The sequence below is a fragment of the Somniosus microcephalus genome, chromosome 15 (assembly GCF_052327205.1).
Source record: "Somniosus microcephalus isolate GS21.2 chromosome 15, FLI_Smic_1.0, whole genome shotgun sequence".
Lineage (NCBI taxonomy): Eukaryota > Metazoa > Chordata > Chondrichthyes > Squaliformes > Somniosidae > Somniosus > Somniosus microcephalus.
This window is the reverse complement of record NC_141001.1, coordinates 32,849,453-32,867,238: the sequence shown is the minus strand read 5'-3', so window position 1 is coordinate 32,867,238 and position 17,786 is coordinate 32,849,453. Positions and strand designations below refer to the sequence as shown.

General features: G+C 44.3%; 1 protein-coding gene across 2 annotated transcripts in view; it reads left to right on the top strand.

Moving 5' to 3' along the window:
* Positions 1-17,786, top strand: part of LOC147106616 (potassium voltage-gated channel subfamily KQT member 1) — a 932,501-nt gene that overhangs the window by 630,511 nt on the left and 284,204 nt on the right. For both annotated transcript variants that reach the window (XM_086007627.1, XM_086007626.1), the window contains 2 exons: positions 9,863-9,938; positions 12,719-12,813. In XM_086007627.1, coding sequence (XP_085863753.1) covers positions 9,863-9,938; positions 12,719-12,813 — 171 coding nt within the window. The remainder of the gene's footprint in view (positions 1-9,862; positions 9,939-12,718; positions 12,814-17,786) is intronic.

Below are 17,786 nucleotides of genomic sequence, written 5' to 3'. Positions count from 1 at the left end.
CTTAGTCTCTCAGGGGTAGAGGAAAATTCAAAACTAATGAGTTTCTTCAGTCTGATTTGAAACAACTTGAATGTGTTGGTTGCACATAGATAGTATAGACCTGTTGGGCTGAATGGTCTTTTCTGTGCTGTAAATTTCGATGTAATTCTATGTAATAAAGTGTTATTTACTATTAACCTCCCATCCCATGCCTCTGCTGAAAAAAACTAGAAGGGAGCCTGCAAAGGAACCTACGACCTTCCTGCCTCTAGCAATTGTGTAATTACTTTTAACCAGCCTGCTAGAAGGCCCATTTAAGATAATGACAATCCCACAGCATCCTTTACAAACTCTCCAAGTACATGAAGGTGAAAAAATTAAATAATTTATTTCTTCTGAAGTTAATGGGCAGGTATCCAACTAAAAACAACACGAATCTCCATTCTCAACTGGTGTAGCTATTGGTTCAATCAGGAATATCAACCAACAAGTTGGAATGCTTAAAAAAATGTGCCTGCAAGCAATATACACTTGTTTATCATCAACCTTTCAGCTTCGCACACAATAGAAAGTTGGAACTGAGCCCTGTTTTGGTATTGTTTTGGATGGAAGCATATCTCTAACTATAACCGCTGTGAAATGTTCTGGGATTGAACAATAATAACCTCTTGGCTTGTTGTTATCTCAGGACCCTAGTCTTTCACCTAGGGGGAGGGTAATTGGTGCTTATTATTCCTGAATTTCTGAGACAGGTTTAACCTTCTTGGAGTTGCACACGAGCATTGCATTTGTTATCCGTTAGTTCACTGCGATGTTGCAACTTGTCAACATCGTGCGTTTTCCTGAAAATAACATTTTGAAAAGTTATTTCTGCGGGCGTCTGGTGAAGCACTGAGATCCTTCCTCAATAGCCGGTCTGGTGTTAGGAGATTGGCAGAAGTAGGCTGCTTACAAGGGACGCTGGGTAAATGTAAAGGGATGTGACCTGAAATGGCCACATATAGGGACAACAATGTTGGTAACCTTTTCAAAGGTTGTTTGCGTAACAGATGCCTGGCAAATTCTAGTAACTTGCATAATAAAGTAAGCCCAGTCTGTAACCAAGTGATGGAACAGCACAACAACAACAAGTTGTATTTATATAGCACCTTTAAAGTAGTTAAATGTCCCAAGGCGCTTTACAGGATTATTATAAGACAAAAAATTTGACACCGAGCCACATAAGGAGAAATTGAGGCAGGTGACCAAAAGCTTGGTCAAAGAGGTAGGTTTTAAGGAGCGTCTTAAAGGAGGATAGAGAGGTAGAGAGGTTTAGGCAGGGAATTCCAGAGCTTAGGGCCTAGGCAACAGAAATGCACAGAATGAATAGGGTGTCCCTGCTCGTCACGCCAGGGCATTGCAACATGCCTGGTAAGAGGACAGAGGAAGATGTAAGGGCACAGGTGATCTTTGCTGCCATTGTGTCAACCCTATGGCACATATTAGGTGTAGGTGTCCTGGCAAGAGATGGCACAGTTCTACGTTTGACCGTTTGCTGGCTTGGGGCCTATATAGCTATTCCAGCACAGTCGTCACCAGATAGATGCACCTATGCCTGTAACTAAGGTGGGAGGGTACTGACAAGTGGACACAATCTCCCTCGGCATAGTCAGACTTGCCTGGGATTCCTCTTCTTCCTCCAGAAATATGTGATAGTGATTTTCCATTGTCCTGATATTGTGGACATACTGAAAAAATGACAGTGTCAAAACCCTTGACACAAAGTTTCCTCGACCACCTAATAGAAACAGAAAAGAGAAAAAAATGAGTCCAGAAATAGCTCAAAATGCTGCTATAATTTTTACCATAGGGCTCTTTAAATGTACTTTCATTAACAGCACACCCTAGCAACCTTGGACATCTATTTTATATGCCAGCACGGTATAAGAATCAGGAAATTGTATGGAAGTCTAAATATCATCACTGGGACCTAATTTTAATATAGTTAACAGCACACTGATGGGTGTTTCTGGCACCAGTACAAAGCCCAAGCAGAATACTGGATGGGGCACTAAATGGCAGGAGATCTGGCAAAATGGATCACTACTCATTTTTCCGATTGGTTGCGCCTATATTCTTTCTACCTATTAATCAGACGTGACCCATCAAAAATTCACCCTGGTGAGTGTCCTGAAGGACAAGTCCTCTACTAGACCATTTTAAAGTTTAAATGTGTGTCTCCGGAAGTCATTCATTGTTCCTGTGAGCCCTTTTGGACTATTTAATTTATAAAAGGTGAAGGAAATGAAGTCTGAATGTTTTTCTTCCAATTTGGTGTTTAAGTAACCTTTAGGTTCTTACTCTGACTAAACAAAATATTACTGTGTTTATTTTGTTATATCCGCTGCTGTCAATTTATATTTCGCAGTTGATTTTTAAAAAGCAAGTCACAAATTGTTAAAATAATGATACAAAGGCCTCCCTGGAAGGAACATAAAAAGCAGGAATGTCGTTTCTCCGGATTATCTGGATTGGGGTATTTTTAACCACTGCCAGTCAGCTTTACGGGATGCGTCACTTTTCTTTAATGTTTTCCTTCACTGATCTTACTGTCGTCATGGCAACGTTGGAGTCAAGTAAATGAGAGGTCAGAGGTTTGAGTGTTTTTGTCTGCCTGGCTGGCCAGTTGGGAGCCGAGCATTACAGTATCATGTCAAACTGGGCTCCTTTCAAAGAGTCACTAGGGTATATGTCATTCCTTTATTCGTTCCCCCCTCCCCCCCCCTTAACAGGGTGCCAGCTGAAGTGGTAAATATGGACCCCTTATATTTAGATGTTTCAGCAGTCCACAAAAATGGCTTGTGATTTGGAATGTGTGTTAAATGATTCTCGTTGAACCCATTTCACTGAGTCAAACCATTCTGAGAGTATTGGCGGGGGAGTGGGGGGGTTGGAAGAGAGGGGAAAAGTGAAGCCATTTTATTTTGCTGTAAGTTTATGATTAACTTATGCGATTTGAATTGTTTTAATAGTATTGCCTTCTGGCTTATCATAACAATGTCATCAGGTTTTTAAAAAATTTTTTGTATAGTCCCTTCAGGGAAGGCAGGATGGTTTTCCAGGTAATTTAAGAAAGGGGATGGGTGCTTAATCATGTGATTGACTGTTACTTGATTTCTAAGTATTACGTACTGAGAGCTGGAGTTGTTGCTCAGCGTATTCCTTTTTCTCCCAAATTCACATTACCTTCCTTGATGAGGAGGTGGCCCAGTCTGTAGATGTCCCCACAGATGCCAGCTGTGTTGCTGCTTGGCCAGCCCTTCACAAGGTGCACATCAGTACCTGTACTGAGCAAGTCCACCCCTTCCGTACTCATTTGAATCCCTTCCCCCAGAAGACCAGGCTGAGGTAGAATAGATTTTCCTCTACTTGCTAATTTTGCTGAAAAAAAGAACTTGCATTGATATAGCGCTTTTCACGCCCTCAGGAAGTCCTAAAGCACTTTATAGCCAATAGAATACTTTTGCAGTCACTTTTGTAATGTAGGAAGCACAGCAGCCAATTTGCGCACAGCAAGGTCCCACAAACAGCAATGTGATAATGACTAGATAATCTGTTTTAATGATGTTGGTTGAAGGATAAATATTGTCCAGGACACCGGGAAGAACTCCCCTGCTCTTTTTCGAAATAGTGCCAGGGGATCTTTTGCAACACCTGAGAGGGCAGACGGAACCTCGGTTTAATGTCTCATCCAAAAGATGGCACCTCTGACTAATGTTCCCGCGCAGCCAGCTCACCAGCTTTTAAATGGAAAAATCACGCATGTGTGAAATTTTGAATGAGCCACACAGCCCATTAAAGGGGTTGCACGGCCCCCCAAAAATTAGAGGGAACATTGCCTCTGACTGTGCACCACTCCCTCAGTACTACACTGCTCTGATGGACGGGTCACATCGTCCGCATGCCCGATACGAGACTCCCAAAACAAGGCTCTACTCAGAGCTCCGACACGGCAAGAGAGCCCCAGGTGGGCAGAGGAAACACTTGAAGGACACCCTCAAAGCCTTCTTGAAAAAGTGCAACATCCCCACTGACACCTGGGAACTCCTGGCCCAAGACTGCACAAAGTGGAGGAGAAGCATCCGGGAAGGCGCCGAACACCTCAAGTCTGTTCGCCGGGAGCAAGCGGAAGCCAAGCGCAAGCAGCACAAGGAGCGCACGTTAACCCAAGCACCCCACCTACCCGCCCCTTCAACCACCATCTACCCCACCTGTGACAGAGACTGTAGGTCCCACATTGGACTCATCAGTCACCTGCAAACTCATTTTTAATGTGGAAGTAAGTCATCCTCGGTTCCGAGGGACTGCCTAAGAAGAAGAAGAAGAAGACTGCACTGCCAGCCTAGTTTCTGGAGTGAGACTTGAAACCACAACCATTTGACGCGGATACGATAGTGCTATCACTGAGCCATGGCTAACAGATATCTAAAGTGGATACCTGTATAAAGTGATGTTCCCTATTTAAAACTCGCACCTACTTTTTCACTATAGTTAGTTAAGGAGAAAAATATACTCTCAGATGATTTTTAAAAAGTACGCATTTTCTTTGATCCACAGCCCACTCAAAAGGGAATTATCAAAAACCTAATTGCTTTCTTAGAAAGATTTTATTCTTGCAAGTGGCAAAGGGTTAGGTTTATGATTTACTTCGATCATGGGAGGAGGGTGGGGGGTGAAAGTGAGTTGTTGGGGGAGGGGGTGGTGGTTCTCTTTGAAGTAAAACTCTTTTGTATTTAACTTTATGCAATGCTCATTGTCCTGCAGACTGCTTAGGTTCCACAGGTGGCAGTGTTCCACAATAAGCAGCTTCAGGAAAGGTTGGGTCCAAGTGTTTCCCTGCAGCTTCAAGATTCTAGGTGTAAATTGAAGCTTGGCTCTCTGATTTACAATTGGGTTTGTTTTAAGCCTCTTTATCCTGGTGGAGAGAATAAGCAGCCTATTTATTAGGAAGGCGAGCAAAACCGGGAACTCTGATGGACAGTTGGGTTTATAAATAATGTAATAGCCAAAGTCAGACTGATACCAAGAACATGAAAAACAATTGAGAAGGGTGACAAGACTTGCTAAAAATCCATATGGTTTGATGGGTCTGGGACTGGGTCTGGAGCTGGTTATAGTCTAGTAGAGCCAGGAGGGGATTGCAGTTAAAAATTCAATATTAATATAGAGCACGTTTATATGTTTCCAACTCAACTGTAAGGCATGATTTTATTGTTTACACCCAAACAGAGAACCATTATAAAACACTCCCTTTATAATATATTATCTATCTGTGTGCGTGCAATCACCACTCCTGCCCAGCTCGCTGTTGTCATGACTTTTGGCCACATTGAAATGACCTATGGAAACATTTAGAATCCTGTATGTAAACAGTTGCCTGTAATGATGCAGTTGCAGGCTCTGACCAGTAGGTAGCTCTGTAGAGCGAGCTTCTGAAATCTCTCACCTAACACTGCTGCCAACTTATATATATCCCAAAGCTGATTAAATACTTTTTGAAGCATAGTCATTGTTGTAGCATAGGGAAACGATGGTATAAAAATCTGAGGTGTAGCTAAAAAATAGCGAAAAAGAACGGAAGAGATGTGGAACTGGTCCTAATTTTGTATCACAGCAGTTATATTAGTTTCCTTAAGTTTGCTCCCTTTAGCCCCCTCTCCTGAAGGCAGTGCCTTAAGTTGGCCCCATAGATGCTGACTGCCCTCTGTTTACCCCCTCCCAAGTAGCCACATGAAGACTTGAGAATTGAGACAGTGAGTGTTAGCAGGCTCTTCAGTTGTAGAGACACTACAGCCAAGGCTGACCCTGTGTACTCGCCCGATGTTCACACACCCTCCAACACGTGACACTGGATTACAATCTAACACACAACCTCAACCGATTTGTTCCCTTGCCCTCGCCCTAGCACCCAGGTCAATTTTAGTTCCCTTTCACTCCCCACCCCACCCGCACCATCTCTTCCTAAAATCAACTAATTAGCCATGGACCTGGGACCTTCCTGGTCGCTTTGGTAGCATGAAAGCCAAACTGAAAATGCTGGAAATACACAGGTCAGTCAACATCTGTAAAGAGACAAGACAGGCTAACATTTCATAGTCCCTTCATCAGAACAGATCTACAGCTGAAATACTCAGCTATCTTTTCTCTTTACAGAGGCTGACTGGCCTGCTTTGTATTTTGGATGTTTTCTGTTTTTAGCAAGAATGGCAAATGAGTTTGTGAAGTTTTGCCTGTTTACCATTTTGAGCAAAACTGTAAACACAATCTGAGAAACTTATTTATAATTTTGCTAGAAACAGCGATCAGAGGAAATCTTGATGAATGCACTTATGTCGCTAAACATAGCAACGAGGGTAATGATATTGGGGGTGATGGGCATGGCGGGGGAGTGCGGGGGCTAATCTTAAACTTCACCACCTGAGCAGTATTGTGACAGAGCAAATCGCCCGCCTTTAATGGACTCATCCAATGGGATCATTGGGATAAAAATCAGGCGTGTTGTATAATGGACATGCGTTCTGCTCCACCATATTACCACCCAGGCAGAGAAGTTCAAAATTACTCCCTCCCCCTTTATACTCATTTTACAGGAGGACCATTGACATGACCAGTGTTTGACCCACCTGTTTTTCATTTCTCTCTGGGCAAACAACCCTACGATGTAAATCGCATCAGAATTATCATCGCGCCCATCATTGTCACAGCGGGATTGACAACGCGGCTCTTCATCTCTCGCGGAACGCTTTGGCAGGAAGATAGCGCCCCTTTAAATGATGGATTACCAAGGCTTTCTAGATTCGTGTAGCTGGGATTAAGAGCTCACTGTAGGCTGTTGCTGGATTGCCTGCAGTGTGTCTTTTATAGGGAGCATTTGTTGTTGCACATGAACCAAGCCGAGGTTGGTGCAGCAGGACAGCTCTGCACTATTAAGGGCTATGTAGCAGGAAAGCTGATATGCAATGTGTTCATGATTTTGGTTTTACTCTCAATAGAAATTGAAGGCTCCAGATTTGTAAATGGAGCAGTTTTGTGTTCATTGATTATATGTTCATGTTAGCCTTTATTGACAGTATAATATTAGTTTTCTGCTTTGTGGTCAGCAGGTCTTGCCATGCACTGCCTCCTGGGGTGACATAATACAGATCAAGTTGTAGTCTCTTTAAATGATGCCTTAAATTGGGAAGCTTGGGCAGGCCTATGAGCCACAGGCAATCTGGCAAATGAAATCCATGTTTGGAAAGGTAAAAATGAGGTGAAACCTCAGTTAAATTCAAAAAGAAGGTGGGAACAAAGTGAATGAACACAAATTTGATCAAAGGCGAGATGTTGGCTTTGGTCCAGCTCTCTGTGTCTTTATATCTTACTCTCTGTGCATGCTTTGTCCCCTCTGCTTCACTCTCTGTTACTTTATCTCTCTCGCTTAGTCTTGCTAGCTCTTTCACCCCCAGACTTGCTATTGCTGCCTCTAGATTGTGCTCCATAAAGTTTTTTTGTTCTGTTTCTGTGTGTGTCTCTCTCTCTATATGTTTCCCTTGTCACAACATATCTATGGCTCCGTGTCAGTTTCTTTATTTATCTGTATGTCTGTCTCTCTCTTTCCCTCTCTGTCTGTGTCTCTCATTATGCTTCAGTTCTCTTTTTAACTTCATCACTTGTTTTTGTGCCTACTTCACTCGCTTGCCTGCTCACAAATTTTTCTCACTCCCCATTTTTCCCTCTTTCTGTCTCTCTGCCTCCCTCTATGCATTTCTCTCATGTCTGCTTCATAGCTTGCTCTCATTCTAGTTTTTTTCTCCCCTCTTTCTGTCTCTGCCTTAAGCAGATGCAGTTACTAAAAGCTTGAACTTGGGAGAGAGAAAAAAAAGAAATTAGTCCCAGTGTTGTGTCAGACATAACACTGTTGTTTTCAGTGTAATAACGTTTCGAGTTACCCAGTGTTTGGCTTTGAATGTTTATTACCAGAGTTTGGATATTTCTGTAATTAATCCAACTGTCTCAGCAGCAGTGAGAACTCAGAGGGACTATCGGGTTTCTCGTGCCAGCAGTTACTCACGAACTGCAAAACAAGCCCGGTACATTTGCCGTTTCAGTCTGTAGTTGCCATTCTACAGAAGATGCAATCATTGCTTTGCAAAAGCTCGACCATTTTTTGAAGCTTTAAGGCCCCTTGACTAGTTTTTTTGGAAATGTAATTGAAAAAAATAACGCTATAAATCTAAAAAGAAAAAAAATCACGGGTTTGCAAAAACCCGTCAGTACGCACAATCGTCCCTAAAATGTGTTCACATGCTGTATGTTTCTAAACTACATAAAACAATGGCATTGATTGCCACTAGTCAAAGCAGCTGGGACATAAATTTGGCCAGAACACTTTATAATTGAATGAATCACTAGAATTTCAGCTGTGGAATCCATTTTTCCAACACCTTTAATAAATCATCCTGATATATACCCCCTGCACATATATGCTGCCGTAGTATGTCAATTGCACAATGGGATGGCTTGGCTACTTAGGGACCACCTTCCAAAATGGGTGCTCTGCAGATATTAGTTGGAAAGTAAATCAGTCTAATTTTAAAAACAATAACGAATGTAAATAAAACCAGTTTGCCTTTACACAGATTGTTCATACAGATTCCAGACATCCAATAACTAAAGTTTTAGTTACCTTTTTTTAAATGGCAACCACCTCCGTTGTAAAAGTTGGTGTGGACTGGGCAGCCTTGGTTAACTTTCGAATTCCTTAACTCGGGATTGAGGACCTCTAGGGTTGCCAACTCTGGTTGGACGTATTCCTGAAGATTTCATCACATGACCTCTCACCTCCAGCCGCCCATCCCATCTTCAATATTTTTATAACTAATCAACAAAAATGTTCGAAGAAAATGAAAAAAAACCACATGGGCTGGAATTTTCCCCTTTAAAAAAAAAGTGTGGGTTTGGAGCTTGGGGGCAGTTAAATTGTTAAAAATGGGATTCCCGACCTGGTCCCTCTTCCAACCCGCCCACTTCCGGTTTTGACAGAGGCAGGGTGGGGGAGTGGGTGACCCGGCCTCCTGGGTTCCCACCAGCCTCAGAGGTGCCCCCCCCACCCGCCCCCAACCCACCTCCCTTGAGAAAATTCCAGCCATGATTTTTAATGCCCCTATGATTTTTCTCCCATATTGCTGGTAGCAGTGTCCAGAATCATAATATTTAATTCCTGGTGACTCCAGGGCAATCCTGGAGGTGTAACAACCTTAAGGGACTCCCTGATGGCTCAGTGAGTCTATTCAGTGAGTAGCTGAGCCATCCAGATCAGAAAGGGCCCAGGTTTGATACCTGTCTGGGTTGTCAGCTGATCTGAGCTGGGATGACTGTAGCAGTGCTGCAATAGACCTCAGCGCCCCAGAATTCCTATCACTGATCACTATCCCTGCAGGAAGTGCATGCGTGTGGATGTCAAATAAAGACAGACTCGGGTTAACTTGTGAGGCTCAAGATGGCTGCTGTGCCTACTGCCTAGGCTCACCCAAGACTCACTGTCTAGACTAAAGTATGAAGAATAGCTACTTGGATGAGGTGGCACAACTCGTGCTCATGAAATTATATTCCAACAAGGAATCAACACCTTCTGAGAAAGAGGGGGGGAGGGGAGAAAAATAGAGGAAGAAATGGTGGGAAAAGCAACCAATAGTTTGGATTGCAGTGTACGAGTTTTATTTAAACAGCTAGAAGGTGCAAAATAACAATTCATAAGAACCTTTGGTCATAATTGAGTCATATTCAGAGAGTAAAAGTTTATTGTGAAGCCTTTTTCTTCACTTGTGCATTCCCTCCTAACACACTGCTGTTCTATTTACAGGCTGAGGGAGTCCCACAGGGTCACCGTCAAGGTGATTCGCAGGATGCAGTATTTCGTAGCAAAGAAGAAATTTCAGGTGAGTCCTCGACGGCAGAAGGGGAAATAGAAAGCGTTTCTCATTGTTTCTTTCAGACCGTATAAGAAAGTTCTGGCAAAGGCAATTCTCTTCTGTAATGACTGCAAGCTACGCCCTCTATTCTCTGGACTCCTCAATGGGGGAGGCTGTCTCACTGAGGAAGGGTAGGCTGGAAAGAACTGGGACTGCTGTAATTTGACCCGGCTGAATGTAATTTATTTTTCTCTCTGCCAGCGACCTTGACTCTTCAACTTCAGCACCTATATCACTTTCCACCATCACATTCCAGTGTCTTTTCACCAGCTCTGGAGTTGCTTCCATCCCTTGTGTGAAGTTATTTGATTACAAGATAAGAAGCCAGTCTATGCTATTTTTTATCTACTTTTTAAGTAATGGTTTTCCTAGTTATTGCTGTGAGAGCAGTAACTATTGCTGCATGCGCTGCTGCCATTCACTATTTAACGTTACGCCCTTTCATCTTGTTAATTTAACTTTTTAAGCTTATGTGTACTTTGTCAAATTATTTTCTTTGCTCCTTTTCTCTCCCCACTGCCGCCGCCCCCCCCCCCTCGCCCTCCGCAACTGTGGCTGAGAGGAGGGGAAACTAGCCACCCTGTTCTCAGAAGCCAGCCAATTCTGCTCATGTCAGCACAAGGGAGGTGCTTGATGATTTTCTCTTCAATATCCATCATTACCGCCTCGCCCCCCCCCCCACACCGCCGCCTCGCCCCCCCCAACACCATGAAGAGGCACTTAGCCCCCTACTTGGTGTTTCCTCATGGCAACGCAGCTAAAATGGAGTGCTCGTGTCCTCAGGGGTCAAAGGTGGACACACATCATTATCACTCCATGCCACTGCACTCCAAAGATAGCATGTTCCGCTCTTTCAGCTAGCAGTAGTATCCATGATATATTAATAGTCTTGTGTTTAGTGGGCACTTCCTGTAAATGTCACACTTACTTCTTGTCACACTCACACTTTACTTGTCACACTTTGGTGACTGGCTTAAAGCGAAACAGTAGCAAATCAGAATTGAAGAGGTAGGGAAAGTGCGATTCAAAAGTAAAAAAGAAATGACTTGAAAATCAGCGATCCCGACTTATTATAAAACAGCATATCTTCTAACTCATTGAAAGCAATGTCACTGGCGATTTGCTAGTGTTAAATGTTTTCCAAATGTATATGCTTCCTGCCTAATGACACTTACTTCCTGTAACGTTTCTGCTTAATTATTTCTGTCATGTGATTTTCATCACACCTGTCTGTCACAATTAAGTTCACCTAATTTATTTTATGCATCGCTGATCAAATCCTCCAAGCTCAGGTCTCCAAGGTGAGGTGGTACTGCCATTTACCTACCTCCGAGACCTCTCAGTTGTATCTCCAAGATTGAGGCTGCTGTATGCCTGTTCTCCACAGCACCCACCTTGGGGCTCCAAAATCTGGATGCCACCACCCCTTTGCCATATCACCTGCTCCCATCTGCGACCGGATTTCACTTTTTTTTAGAGCCTTAGGGCTGTTTTTTTCTGATTCCGCTGCTACAGGGTCAGGGCTGGGCTTTGACCCGCTGCCCCGACCTCACCATGACTCCGGGCCAGTTTCCTGGGTCGGGGGTCATTATGTATTCATAGTGGACTCCGGGCAGGAATCCCGCCAAGAAGCGGGCATCTGCCACCAGCCTTGCAGGAAAATGAAGGAGGTGCTGTAACAGGACTGCAACCGCAGCACCTTAAGAGGCAGAAGGTAATATTAAAGGGGCCGCGGAGCCCCAAAGACCGGACCAGAACTTTTTCTGAAGGCCTTGGTCAAAATCATTGCCTTCAGTGGGTAAAAAAATGAAGTGAGAGGAGGCCTATACATTTTGTGACATCATTCCCATTTCTCACATCACTGGAGCAGAACTTTCAAGATGTCGCGTTCAAAGAATGTTGCACAAAATGCCTGTTTGTAGGCTGGTTCTGATCAGAATTTCTAAACATAAACAGGACAACTAGAGAGACACTGAGAAATGCACAGATTTCTAACTTGGGAATCGTGGGGCAGTTCAGCAGGATAAACTTTTTGAAATGTTTGAACTGTTGGGCTGAGGGTTTCTCACTGCTGATAAGGTGCTGAAGTTGGCCTTGTACATGCATACTGTATCAACACTTGAGTTTTTGGGATTGATCATGGTGCATTGACAGCCCCCGTATGTTTTCACAACAGCTTTGATTCGTAAAAGTTACTGGAGCTGCAGAAACCTTTATTTTCCTTGCATGTGATGCATGAAATTCCTCGGAACTCTATTAAATGGTCACAATTGGTTGATAATGGGTTATATAGTAATAACAACAAATCCATCCACTAACCCCTGGAGAAAATGGACTGTTTCAAACTGGGTTTCAGAAACCCATGCTTGCATTCAACCATGCGATTTTGATGGGGGTGAGATTGGTTTTGGATGATCGCACAAAGCGGGCGGTAGTGAATGGGCAGCCCCATTTTACACCTCACCCGAGTTTCTTTTCCATTGAAGTCGATGAAACTTTGGTGTAAAACGGGGCTCTCAATTCGCTATCGCTCATTTTTTGACCAAGACTAATTTCACCCCTAGTAAGTGTTGGCATTCAGCTTGTACAGGATGCAGCAATACTTCAGATATTACATTTTTTGGTTTTGACTTCCTGCCACCAGCGACCAGTTACTTCAGTGTTCAGGATGTACTGGGGTCAAGCGCATTGGACTCTCTATCCTTGCTTTACCTCCCTGTTCTACAAATATTTGTTTTGTTTTACAGCAAGCCAGAAAGCCTTACGATGTCAGAGACGTAATCGAGCAGTATTCTCAGGGTCATCTCAACTTGATGGTGCGAATCAAGGAATTGCAGAGAAGGTATTTAACTGTAATTGCTCTACAATTGGCACCCTGAGAATTGAATATAAAATGTAAAGTAATTCACATGATACGGAACACAAGAACCAGCGACCGTAAAATTCCATGGGGTCATTTATGTTGGGTTTGCGCCCCTGAGCCAGGTTGTCCACCTACTGATGCTGTTCACCTGTCCCTTCTGTACACTGCATAGTCATCTCATTTAAATATCCATTGCCAGTTCAGTCACACAACTCCCGTGTAACATGGGATCTGTGGGGTGGGGGTGTGGGGGGGGGGGGGGTGTGCTTGGAAATTAGGAGTGCAGATTTTGAAAAGTCAAGAATGGCTCAAGATTGTGGCTGCAGCCTTGGGTGAGAGGGTAGGTAAGTCAAAAAGGGAAAACAAAAAATGCTGGAACCACTGAGCAGCATCTGTGGAGAGAGGACAATAGAGTTGATGGCCCAGAAATTAGGATCGGGTGCTTGCCGCGCGTGCAAGCCCCCGATGTGCACTCACCCGACGCGCCGACATCTGAAGCCTGGGCCTGCTTGGAATTCCTGTCACTGGCCCGGTTCAGATGTCGGCGCGCTGTGCTTACCTGATCCAGCGGCGTAGTTAGTTCGATGTGCCGGCTGGGATCAGGTGAGCACTGTGCAGCCAATCAGGGGAGGGGAAACTTCATTCATGAGTTTGATAGTAAGAACTGTCAAACTCATGAAAAGTACGGGCGCCCAAAAGACTAGTTTAACTTTAAATAAAATTTTTAAAAACATCCCAATAATTAAATAAACTATAAATAACTTTAAAAAACTATTTTAAACAATTAATTAAATTTTTAAAAAAAATAATTTTTTAAGAAATCGGGTCTAAAAATAAACTTACCTTACTGTAAAACCCTTAAAAACAATAAAGCTGTGGAAAAAATGTTATAATTTTAAATAATAGACCACTTACCTTAAAGAATCAAGTCCTTACGCCTCCTTTTTATATATCTAAAAAGTTCAGGCCCTTACACACGGGCAAACCTGTCAAAAAGAAGGAAGTTCAACGCGTGCGCGCAGAGTCCTGCGCGCACGCGTTGGACCTCTGAACCCCTTGGAGGAAATGCCGGTTTCCCGTGCATGCGCTGTGCATGCTGAAATCCGGCACTTCCAACGGGCCCACGCGCGAGTACCCCGTCCGTACTCACGCGTTGGGACCGGAATTACTGGCCCAATGTTTCAGGTCGATGACCTTTCTTCATGGCAGGCATCAATGTAGAGTGTGGCAGCTTCCCTGCAATCAACGACAGGCAATTTCCCCACCTAAGAAGCAGCCTGGGACCAATCAGTATCTCCTCCTCCATGATGGTACAGACGGCAAGTCTGGTAGCAGTAGGGGACAGATTAACCAGCATCTTTCGTACAGTTTTACAGTCCCTGGAACCTCTCAACACTTTAAGAATCTGATAGATGCCTTTAGACCAGCAACCCCACTGACATGTAACCAGGGCCTAGTGGAACAGCAATGGTTTCAACAGACTTGCCTGAGGATTCTGTCTCTCAGGACACCAGCACATGAGGGCTTCGCCCCTCAGACCAAGTGGTACATAAGATGTGACCACCAGGCAGCCCAGGCACAAGCTTTGGAGATGCAGCCAGCAGCTGCTCCCACCCAGGACAAAGCTGCCATTAGAAGAGGGCCACTTCAATCCCATGAGTCTTTTGCAGTACAGTAGCAGCCTTTCGCAATACTAGCCATTGGGTAGCGTTCAGGAGAAGCACTGGAACAGGAGAAAGAAGGGCACAATTAGACACCCAGGAGAATCACAGTGTTGGGAAAGAATAGATTGGCTTATGGTCGCTGCAGAGTTTGTTGTATTAAAGGAGAATGTACACTTATGTCATGCACTGTTATTCATGGAAATAATACTCATACAGGAAAGGGTGCTGCTTCTGATGCTGCACTCCATGCTGTCTTGCCTCCACAGCTGCTGGGGCCACGTCCCCAGAAATGTCCATATCCAGGCCATTTTGGATGGCAAAGTTGTGCAGGGCAAGCTACAACTATACATGATACTTGATCTGGAGCATATTGCAAGGCCCCTCCTATTCTATCAAGGCACCAGACGGTCCTCTCAATGACCAGTCTGGTAGAGGCCTGTGCCTCCTTGTAGCACATCTCAGCTACTCCTTTGCGTCTGGTTATGCACCATCTGGATATTCAATGAGCTGTACCCCTTTCTGTTAAGTCTGTGTGTTATAGTGATAATTACTACACAGACTACAAGAGTAAATTGAACAGGTCTTTACTGGTTGGAGGTCGGGACTATATTGAATACAATATTACTACACAGTGCTTATATACCGGTGTGGTCACCACCGGTATTACGTATACAGCAGCCAGAGAAAGTAGTACATCTCTTAAGGTGGAACAGGCTTAAGTTCTCTTAAGGTGGAACAGGTTACATACACCACAATCCTCCCTTTTTAGCTTAACAGTCATATCCCCATTTAACATAACATAATAACATATATACATATATAACTTCAGGTATAACAGTTCAAAGGTTCAGTCTCTCAGGAGGCTTTCTGATGCGGCTTGGATAACGCCTCTCAGTAGTCTCTGATTCTTGTTGTTGAGGTGCCTCCTCTATTTGGTTTCCAATGTATTGGGTGTCATCATCATCAAGTACATTCCCTGCCGAGGTAGATGCTTCAGGTTCATTAACGTCTTCCACAGTTGTCTCTGTCACAACCATGGGTTCGACCCTTGCTCTCGACTCTACCAGTTGATCCGCATGACGCCTTATCACATTATGACCAATATCTACTGTGTACATCAGAGGTCCTTGTCTGGCCCGAATTGTTCCGGACTGCCATTTTTCGTTTCCATAGCCCCTTGCCAACACTGGTTGTCCTACGTCGAAAGTTCGAGTGGTCTTGTTGTTAATATGCCGAAACTGTTTGTTTTCCACTTCCCTCCGCACATTTGCTTTTAACAAGTCCAACTTGGACCGCAACCTCCTGTTATAAAACATCATGGCAGGACTTTGGTTAGTCACTGCATGATCGGTGTTTCGATATGACATCAGGAACTTGTCGACCTTGTGTTGCAGCGGAATCTGATCATCGTTCATGGCCTTAATTGCCTTTTTGAATGTCTGGACAAATCTTTCAGTCAACCCGTTTGTCGCCGGATGATATGGGGCAGAGGTATAATGTTTTACTCCATTCTTCTTTAAGAATTGTCGGAATTCTTCCGATACAAACTGTGGTCCGTTGTCCGAACAGATCTGTTCTGGCAATCCGTTCCTTGCGAATATTGTTCTTAACACCGCAATTGTCTTTTCTGAAGTAGTGGTATTCATCTTGTTGACTTCTGGCCATTTGGAATGTGCGTCCACTGCGATTAGGAACATGGAGTCCATGAATGGACCAGCAAAGTCAATGTGTACGCGTTGCCATGGGGCTGAAGGCCATTCCCATGGGTGTAGCGGTGCTATCGGAGGTGCATTTTGCACTTTTTGGCACCCAGCGCAGCTTTTCGTTAACTCCTCAATCTGTTGGTCAATACCCGGCCACCATACATAAGCCCTAGCAAGACTTTTCATTTTAACTCCCCCCAGATGACCTTCATGCAGTTCGTTTAAAACTCTTTCCCTTAACTTGGGAGGAATAATCACTCTTGTCCCGTACATCAAGGTACCATGGCAGACAGACAGCTGGTCTCGCCTTGCCGAAAATGCCGGTAACAGAGGATCACCCCGTGTTGGCCATCCTTTCACTGTCACCTCATAGACTCTGGACAGTGTCGGGTCGTTCCTGGTTTCTCTTTCAATACTTGCATTGGTGACTGGTAAACACTCGATGATGGTCGAATGAAATAACTCAACAGGGTCAACTTTCGTCATGTCTTCTTCTTCAGGTAGTGGCAGGCGCGACAGCCCATCAGCATTGCCATGCTGTTTCGTATCTTTGAATTCTATTTGATATTGATGTGCCCCTCGGAAAAGAGACCATCTCTGGAGACGCTGCGCTGCCATCACCGAAACACCCTTCTTAGGGTTAAAAATGGATACCAACGGTTGATGGTCTGTCAGAAGTGTGAATTTTTGGCCCTGCAGGTAATGATTAAACTTCTTCACTCCCCATACAAGGCTAAGAGCCTCCCTATCGATCTGCGCATATTTGCGCTCAGCGGAGGTCAATGATCTGGATGCAAACGCGACTGGCCTTTCCGTGCCATTTGGCAACTTGTGTGAGAGTACTGCCCCAATACCATATGGAGAAGCATCACAAGCCAACCGAATAGGCAGTGTCGGGTTGAAGTGAGCCAACACTTCCTCTGAGGTGATCAATTCTTTGCTTTTGCGAAATGCCTTCTTACAGTTTTCGCCCCATTCCCATGGTACCCCTTTCTGTAAAAGAGCATTTAACGGGTGCCGTACCGTGGATAGATTTGGCAGAAATTTATGGTAATAGTTAATTAATCCTAGAAACGACCTCAACTGAGAGACATTCTCCGGAGCGGGAGCCTTTACAACTGCCTCAATCTTGTCAGGAGACTTATGAAGCCCCTCCCGGTCAATGACATGGCCACAGTACGAGATCCGCTTCTGGAAGAACTCACATTTCTGCCGATTTACTCTAAGTCCATACTCTTTCAGTCTGTTGAGCAGCAGTTCCAAGTTTGCGAGATGTTGTTCATCACCATCAACTGTGATCAGAATATCGTCCAGGTAACATTGTGTGCCTGGAATTCCCTGTAATACCTGCTCCATGGCCCTCTGCCAAATTGCTGGAGCCGATGCCACTCCAAAAACCAGCCTATTGTACCGGTACAAACCCTCGATGCGTGTTGATTGTGAGGTATTGGCGTGACTCTTCCTCAACCTCCATCTGCAAGTACACCTGCGCCAATCTATCTTGGTGAAGTGTTTCCCGCCAGACAATGAAGCGAAAATATCCTCAATCCGTGGAAGCGGATACTGCACCGTGTGAAGCATCGGA